The sequence below is a fragment of the Coregonus clupeaformis genome, chromosome 6 (genome assembly GCF_020615455.1).
Source record: "Coregonus clupeaformis isolate EN_2021a chromosome 6, ASM2061545v1, whole genome shotgun sequence".
NCBI classification, from domain to species: Eukaryota; Metazoa; Chordata; class Actinopteri; order Salmoniformes; family Salmonidae; genus Coregonus; species Coregonus clupeaformis.
In genome coordinates this window covers 11,995,306-12,004,644 of record NC_059197.1, presented here as the reverse complement: position 1 = coordinate 12,004,644, position 9,339 = coordinate 11,995,306, and the positions used below count along the sequence as shown (strand labels likewise).

The 9,339-nt window shown below is 48.8% G+C and overlaps 1 protein-coding gene across 1 annotated transcript; it reads right to left on the bottom strand.

Moving 5' to 3' along the window:
• Positions 1-328: 328 nt before the first annotated feature.
• On the bottom strand, positions 329-7,581 carry LOC121567665 (immunoglobulin superfamily member 10). Its single transcript, XM_041877866.2, is given in 7 exon segments — positions 329-378; positions 381-435; positions 437-1,879; positions 2,041-2,370; positions 2,372-2,408; positions 4,581-5,475; positions 5,986-7,581. Coding segments are annotated over 7 exon segments (4,383 nt in total). The 5' UTR covers positions 7,559-7,581.
• Positions 7,582-9,339: the final 1,758 nt, after the last annotated feature.

The following is a 9,339-nucleotide window of genomic DNA, read 5'->3' as shown; positions in this document are numbered from 1 at the left end:
TCCTTTCCCTCCTCCTTTCCCTCCTCCTCCTCCTTTCCCTCCTCCTTTCCTTCCTCCTCCTCCTCCTTCTCCTCCTCCTCCTCATCCTCCTTTCCCTCCTCCTTTTCCTCCTCCTCCTCCTCTCAATAACCCTGTTCTTCTACTTGGCTGATTGATGTAAGCTGTACCGTGGTCAAACTATTCCACGAAGCCCGCTCCTCGGCAAGTCCACATGTGGAAAAACAGTCTGTCCTGACATTGTAGATTATAGGAGACACTGTGAAGTTACTGTGTCTGTTTAAAGCTTATATTTTAGGGCTTTATATTCACCTTTAGTCAGCGCTGCTCTTCACAGCACACGCACATATGTGACCCGTGAGTCCGTACCCAGGTGATTTTGGCCAGGCACTTGTAGGTGCCAGAGTCTGCTGTGGTGGGTCTCTGGATGATCAGCGTGTCCCTGAGGGTGGAGCAGCTCGCTGCCCGTGGGCCGCCCTTTCCCAGCCGTGGAGAGCACAGAGCGGTCAGGCAGCTCCCAGGTCATCTCCGGCTTTGGGATCCCGATGGCGGCACAGTTGAGTTGGATGAGCGCCCCCGCCACCGCCCTCACGGTGGGAGGGGGTCCCGTGGTGATGCGGGGAGGATAGGCGATGATGATGACTGGCACTGTGAGAACCGCCTCGCCAGCATCGTTCCGCGCCCGACACACGTAGTTTCCCCGGTCGTGGAGGGTGGTGTCCCTGACAACCAGGGTCCCGTTCTCCATCAGCTGGTGGCGTCCGTGGACCTGCGGCCTGGCCAGGGTGTGGCCTCCAGGGATGGTCCAGTAGATACTGGGTCTGGGGCTACCGTCAGCCAGGCAGTGGAGGAACAGAGGGTCCCCAGACACACTGCGTATGATCCCTCTGGGCCTGGTGAGGATTAAGGGCTTCTGGCCTACCTCCAGAACTATCAGCTTCTCAATGTAGCCCATCGAGTTCTTAGCTGCACAGTGGTACTTCCCAGCATCATCCTTGCTGGGGTTGTAGATGACGAAGGTTCCGTCGTTGCCTAGGTGTTGGCGCGAGCCCCGGTCGGGGCTGCCAGTGAAGCGGGTCCCATTAGGCAGCAGCCAGATGATCTCTGGTGTGGGGTGACCGTCTGCAGAACAGTTCAGCACCGTGGTCTTGCCCATGCGGGTCACCACCCTCTCGTTGAAGGGGTTCTTGAAGATGGGCCGTCGGAGCATGTCAGTGACCTCCAGCTGCACCACCATCACCGCCTCCCCTCCGTCATTCCTCGCCATGCAGATGAACTCCGCCATGTCCGTCGGACGGACGTTCCGGAACTCCAGTGTTCCGTTGTGGTGGACGTTGATTCTGCTGCCGAAATACGGAGCATTCAGGAAGATGTTATCCGGCATGATCCATGTGATCTTCGGAGGCGGGTCTCCAGCGGCCTTGCAGTCTATGAACTTCCTGGAGTACTTGGCGGCCGTGTCTTTCACCACGGTCCTGTTCTGGTGGTAGCCGTTGATAACCGGAGGGTTGCCGTCAATATCCAGCTTGTAAACCTTGCTATCATCCCCGGCGGTGTTGCGAGCCATGCAAACGTACTCACCAGCATCCCTAAGCTTAACGTCCCGGATATCTAGAGACCCGTTGACATGCATCAGGTAGCGCTCATTGGAGGCTGCGATCATGTCGTTGGTGGGGAGCATCCACAGGATCTTGGGCTTGGGCTCGCCCACGGCCTCGCAGTCTAAGCGAATGTTGCCTCCAGGCTTCACCTGGGCGTAGGTCCGGCTGGGCATCCGTATCCGTGGCGCTGCCGTCACCACGGTGATGTGTACGTGCATCTCATCCTTGCCCAGCTGGTTCTCGGCGTAGCACGTGTAGTCACCCTCCTCCGCCATGCCCACCTGTAGACAGACACAGTACCAGCAGTTCAGTGTCAGAGGAGTACAAAGACAGAAAAGGAAGAGATTTAGCAACATTGAGTTGGCCATTGAATAAAGCCCACTATTCCTACACAGGAGCAATCCAATGCATTAACTAACTAGTGTTCAGGTAGATTTCACACCTGGTTGAGATAAAGCGTGCCATTATCAAACAGGATGTATCGTCGTGCGCGTCCCCCTCTACTGGTGCTGTCTGCCTGCAGGGCGCTGTTGACCACGGTGCCGTCCGGCAGGCCCCAGGAGATCTCTGGCTCCGGGGCCCCAGACGCTTTGCAGTCCACCTTCAGGTCGTTGCCGTAGGGGACCTGCTTCTTGCTGTATGTCTTAGGCTCGATCTTGGCCGGCTTCATGGACACAGTGACCTTCATGAGCTGGAGGTCGTCTCCCACCTTGCTGCGCGCCACACACAGGTAGTCCCCAGCGTCCTTGTCACTTACAGAGTCGATGATCAGGGGTGCCATTGTCCAGGACCTGGATCCTGTTTCCCATCCTGGATGAAGAGGTGTGAAGAAGAGTTGGGTATGTGTCATCATTTGAATATAACAACAAATACAGAATTGTCGAAACATAGAAAGAATGTTGCTTTATATGATATTATTTCCTATGATTGATTTTACAATAACATGTTCCATGTAAAAACATGCAGAGTATAGTAGGCCACTTAGGGTTGAGACGACTGGGGAAAATGTTCTGTTTTAAACAGCAGCAGTCATGTCATCACGTGACCAACGTCGAATGACTTTTCCTCCTGTGGGGCTTATATGTGCTCCTGCTTGGTATTTCCATCCATCTCCATAAAACACACGTTGAGTGTGCCATTCTTACAGGGTCAGTCGGGCTTACAGCAGATCAGCGTAAGTCTATTTCACCTGGATCTGTCTTTTATCAAGGCCATTGGCTATGACTCACAATAATGGCTTCTTCCGAAACCTACAACAGTTGCAGAAAATAATAAAACACTAATAAGAAACCTGTCAGGGTTGCCAAGCAACCAGTTTAAATCGGACAAGAAACAGAGGGAGAGGGGGAAAAACATTCCACTAATGAAATAGGGAGGGGGTGGGGGGGGGCTCAAATAAAATATAAAACTTGTTCGTGTTGATATCCAGTCTAAAATCCGTCGTCTTGCCTTGTTATTCTGGCAAACACCCCCTCAGTTATTCTGGTCTCAGGTTTTCCCCAGCTAAAAACCACTGCTAATGCTAATGGACAAAAGATTAAGAGGTTTAATAAGGTAATTTATACTGGGTAACGTTCATTGGGTTTAACAGCATGCTACGGCTTGTCATGAGATGACAGGGTTCATTTGAAGACTATAGTCTGTAGCTTTTGTCCATAGAGAGATTACATTAACATGCAGCTTTAGATCAGATGCTGCCGAGTTTTTGTTACTGCTAATGATCTTTAGAGGTGGCGTCTGAATATCAATTCAAAGGAAACCTTTTTCCCGGTTAGGTCCAAACGTGTAAGTCCACTTGCGTGCATGTTGAAATCTCGGTATTGAAACAAATAAAAAATATATCCTGTATGAATTGAAATGTCACCACACAGTGCATATGATAATATCAGTCTTAGAGGACGGGGACACTGGCACGCTATTCTTTTGAAAACAAAGTCCAGTGTTTATAAACAAACTCAGACAAAGCAAAACATTGTTTTCCTTCCAACTGATCCTTTGAGCCTGGTGTTAAACACATGGGGTTAGACTAATCTGATGATAAAAAATAGAGACCCTAAACTTTCAAATGAAAACAGAGATACACTATACATACAAAAGTATATAGACAACCCTTCAAATTAGTGGATTATTCAGCTATTTCAATAAAACTACATTACGTTTTTGAAGTTCACTTTCTTTGTTTTGTCTAACAACACTATCATGAATCTAGCAAATAAGTTTTGTGGGTTATAGTGCTGTATTTATTTAGTTTCATAGCACAAACGTTTGTTAGCACGTTTCTCAAACTGGCTTTAGCCACGGAGGGAGCAGGTCTGCTAAGTGGGGGGTTGCGTAGCAACATGTGCCCCAGAGGGACACAACATCTTCATGATTTGTGAATCTGTTCGGACCAAACTGCTGCAGCTAAAATGGATTTCAGCTAATAAGGAGAAGTACTATATATACAAAAGTATGTGGACACCCCTTCACATTATTGGATTCGGCTATTTCAGCCACACCCCGTTGCTGACAGGTGTATACAGCCATGCAATCTCCATAGACAAAACATTGGCAACGGGTGTGAAGAGCTCAGTGACTTTCAACGTGGCACCGTCAAAGGATGCCACCTTTCCAACAGGGCAGTTCGTCAAATTTCTACCCTGTTAAAGCTGCCCCGGTCAAGTCTCTCTGTTTTCAATCCACTTTTCTGTACATTTTCTCAATGCATGGCTGGACTAACTTAACCTTGTACTGAAGAGGCACGATTCTTCTCTCTGGATAAACCCCAGTCTTAGCTCTCTGCACTGGAAACACAACTAAATCATTTCGGGAGAAGTTACAATGATGTCTCATTTGGTGTGTTTAGACAGCTGTGTTGTAGCACGGAGAACCTGGATACCTTTCAGTGTGTGTGCATGTTTATCTGCATGTGTGTGGTTGTGCCTGTATGACTCTAAATAGTCTGTGTGATTACGTGTGTATTACAGATCATGTCCTCATTACCTGTGCCACTGGTCCACCACAGCTTTGGAGGGTAGTCTCCAGATGATCCTGGGTTTGGGGTCCCCGGTGGCCGAACAGTTCAGCCTCAGCTGGTCCCCATACGAAAGCACCGTCCTGCGGTGTGATGCCTCGGTGATCTCAGGGGCCCTATTCTCCACCGTCAGCTTCACCACCCTGCGCTCCGACCCTGTTGAGCTGGTGGCAATGCACTCGTACTTCCCACTGTCCGTGGCGGCCGTATCGGTCAGGTGGAGCGTTCCGTTAGCGAACACAGACAACCTGGGGTCCACAGAGGGCTTCAGGGGCAGCACCGCCATCCCATCGTAGAGGACCCAGTGTACGGTGGGCTGGGGGCTGCCCTGAGCTGTACAGGGTAACCACAGGCTCTGACCCACACCGGCCTGGACCTGCTGTCGTTTGGCCTCCAGGATGCCAGGGGGTGCTGCCACCACCTGCAGTCTGACAGTGGCAGTGTCGGCTCCAGCAGGGTTACTGGCGATGCACTTGTAGTGGCCCCGGTCATACACAGACACCTGCTTGATGAGCAGAGTGCCCTCTGGGGTCACTGACACTCTGGGGTCCGAATTGTGGCCCCTGACTTGGGTGCGGTTGGCCAGGATCCAGGAGACCAGAGGGGTGGGGCGGCCCTCCGCCTTGCACTTCATCTCCACTGTCTTCCCTGAGTGGGACTTGATCTCCCGTACCTTGGGCTCCAGGATGCGTGAGGGGTAGGCCACCACGGACAGGGTGACCAGGAGCTTGTCTGACCCCTGGTCGTTCTCGGCCAGGCAGAGGTACTGGCCACGGTCTTTGATATTGGCGTTCTGGATGGACAGAGTGCCGTTCTGGAACACCTCAAACTTGCCCATCTTGCCCTTGATGGTCAATGTGCTTCCTGAAAGGAAGGTAGGAAGAGGGGGGAGGGAGGGAGGGAGGGATGGAGGGGGGGGATATGGTGAGAGATGGGGGAGGGAGAGAGAGAGAGAGAGAGAGAGAGAGAGAGAGAGAGAGAGAGAGAGAGAGAGAGAGAGAGAGAAAGAAAGAAAGAAAGAAAGAAAGAAAGAAAGAAAGAAAGAAAGAAAGGAAAAGAGAGAGAGAGAGAGAGAGAGAGAGAGAGAGAGAGAGAGAGAGAGGAAGAGAGGGAGAGAGAGAGAGAGAGAGAGAGAGAGAGAGAGAGAGAGAGAGAGAGAGAGAGAGAGAGAGAGAGAGAGAGAGAGAGAGAGAGAGACAGAGTAATAGAGAGGGGGGAGAGAGAGAGGGGGAAAGAGAGAGAGAGAGAGAGGGGGGGAGAGAATGAGAGAGATGGAGGGAGCGAGAGAGAATATGTAAATGAACATACATTATAACTTCATTCCAAAGTAGTTTTATAACATGCTAAGTATCTATACCCTTTTATTTTCCATACCCGTGCTTGAAGAGAAGCGTTTCCAGCTGATGGTGGGTTCAGGGCTGCCCGCGGCCTCACAGGGCAGGAAGGCATCTGAGTTGGACAGGACAGTGAAGCTGGCCGCGTTGCCTCCCACGATCCTGGGCTTGGTGGGCATGTCCTTGGTAGACGGCTCAAAGCCCACAATGTTAGCGGTTGTCGTATCATAGCCGGTGATGTGGGTATAGGCGTTGGAGATGGCATTGTCTATGTCCTTGCTGCTGTAGGGGTTATTGGTGTGCCCCTGCTCTGCTTCCAGAACAGTCAATGTGTCAAAGGTCAGGGTCTTGTCTGGGCTTGGTCTGGCCCTGTTGCTGGACACCGTGGGCCTGGTTCTCCTGATCATGGGTCTCTGTGTGATCTGGTAACGGTTATCTCTCCCTGACGGGAGCCTGATGCTAGTGTTCATTCTGATGGAGTCGGTGTTAGTCCGGGCGCGGGTTGATGATGCAGTGTAAGGCCTTGAGGTGGTGGTTGGATAAGGTGTGGTGGAGGTCATTCTAGGCCTGGTGGTGGAAGTGTAGGCTCGTGGACGGTTAGTGGTGGACTCCATCTCATCTGTCCAGTTCTCGTCGTCGTATGAGTCGGAGTCTGTTGTGGTTTCTCCCTCGAAGGTAATGTCAGTGGACACAGTCACTGCAGACCTTTCTGATTCTCTGGAGGGTGTGTACAGGGGCTTGGAGACGGAGACGGTCCGTGTGGGATATGTGGTGGTCTCCATGGTGGTCTCCATGGTGGTCTCCATGGTGGTCTCCATGGTAGTCTCCATGGTGGTCTCCATGGTAGTCTCCATGGTAGTCTCCATGGTGGTCTCCATGGTAGTCTCCATGGTGGTCTCCATGGTGGTTTCCATGGTGGTCTCCATGGTGGTTTCCATGGTGGTCTCTGTTGTTTCTATGGTGGTGCTGGGGGCTTCGGTAGTTGTTGTGGTTTTTCTGAAAGGCCTCCTGCCCCTGAAAGGCCTCCTGCCCCCTGACCCTCCATTCGGTCTCCGGTTTCCCCAAAATCTACGGGATAGGTACATCCCTGACCCTCCGGATTCAGACCCAGAGGACGAGGCCTCAACTGTGTCTTCTCTTGGGGCAGGTTTTTCTGTGGGTGGGGAGGCGATGGTCTGGGTGTCAGGGGAGGACTCTGTGGTGGTGGAGGACCTGTAGTCATAGGCTGGGGCTGTAGTTCCACGGCTAGTGGCAGGCTGGGGTGTGGTCGAGGCCTCAGAGTCAGGCCATGAATCCCCATAGTCATCGTCTGATGAGCCCTCTGGGGTCTCTCTGTGTTTACCTGCTCTAGACGGTGACTCGGTCACAGGTTCAGCCAGAGACCGCTGGGTGGGCAGTGCGGTTGTGGTTGTAGTTGTGGGTTGGACTGTTGTTGAGCCCTCTGTGGTGGTGGTGGTGGGCCAGGCTGGCTTACGTAACCTGTTGAGTTTCTCCTTCTGCCTCGCCTTGTTCCCAAACACCCTGCCCCAGTTTATCTTAGCATGGACGACCTTGGAGGCGGTTGTGGTTGTGATGGTGGTGGAGGTTGTTGGTTCATCTGTTGCGCTCGTCATAGGGTCATGTGTTGGGTCAGACTCTGGGGCGTCAGCGGAGGTCATGTAGCCGCTGGATACCTCACCTCTGGACTGAGAGTGAGTGAGGGGTGGGCTGGGTGGTGGTGGTGGGGGGCCTCTGTTGAGTATGTGGTGGTGGGAGTGTCCAGTGTTGTAGAGATGGGCCTCTCTGTTCTTCCTAGAGAGGAGCTAGGGACTTTGGGTGATTTAGGCGATGTTGTTGGTGTGACGACCCGCTGACCACCTGTCTTCTTCTTCCCATCTTCATCACAGTCACAGTCTGAAATAGCAACAACAATAACAATGATCATCATCATCATTATTGCTATCATCATCATCATCATCATCATCATCATCATCATCATCATCATCATCATCATCAGCATCATCATTATTGCTATCATCATCATTGTTATCATCATCATCATCAGTATTGCTATCATCATCATCATCATCATCATCATCGTTATCATCATCGTCATCATCATCATCATAATCATCATTATCATCATCATCATCATCATCATTATCAGCATCATCATCATCATTATCATCATCATCATCATCATCATCATCATCGTTATCATCATCATCGTTATCATCATCATCATCATCATAATCATCGTTATCATCATCATCCTCGTCATCATCGTTATCATCATCATTATCATCATCATAATCTTCATCATCATCATCGTTATCATCATCATTATCATCATCATCTTTTGGCTATTCCTCATAGCTCAAGACTCTCACTAACAAAGATAATGTCAACATCAAAGACAAGAAACTACATGACATATTTCAACAACATGACAAGTATAAGTATATTTAAGTATATTTAAAATTATCTAAATTGGAACAATTTTAAATACATTTAATGTCAATTGTATTTGTATTTTATTAGCATTTAAGTTTATTAAGTTTATAAGGGCAGCAGGTAGCTTAGTGGTTAAGAGCGTAGTGCCAGTAACCGAAAGGTTGCTGGTTCTAATCCCTGAGCCGACTAGGTGAAAAATCTGTCGATGTGCCCTTGAGCAAGGCACTTAACCCTAATTGCTCCTTTAAGTCGCTCTGGATAAGAGTGTCTGCTAAATATATTTAAAATTACCTAAATTGGGACACTTTTTTCTTAGTATATTGGATAAAGAGCGAAACAAATACACCTTAAGTACATTGTATGTATATTTCTCATAAATTAGAAATGTACTAACATTTTATTGAATGTCTTTACAAAGAAAGTGCGTCTATAACATGTTTCAAGTATAATTTTACAAATACACTTCTACTCATTAACCACATTAGCTATTGTAATTAGCCATGTAAAGATGACCTTCATTTACCAAGGCATCTTCTCAGCCAATGCTATTTACAAAGGAGTTGTGGCTGGAGCAGCAAATCACAAGTTACACTTTTGATAACTGGCATTTCACACTTTAGTTGTTCACATGGTGATAAATTAACATTTCATTAAAATGTGTAATGTGTCATATGTAATGTGTAATTAAAAGTACAACATTATTCAGTTTGAAAATGAACATGAAAACATTTGAATAAGTTAATATGAGGAACAATATCATATTATACATAAAAACTTCAGCTGCAGAAAAGGATGCTGGGTAATATGCAAAACATTAGGAAATGCAATTTTGAAAGTATACTTTAATATATTTTGTGGACATTTATGTTAAATATACTTTTTTGAAAGTATACATAAGTATATTTACTTGAGATATGAAAAAGTATACTCTCAGGAAGCATGTTCCTCAGCTGTGCATGCT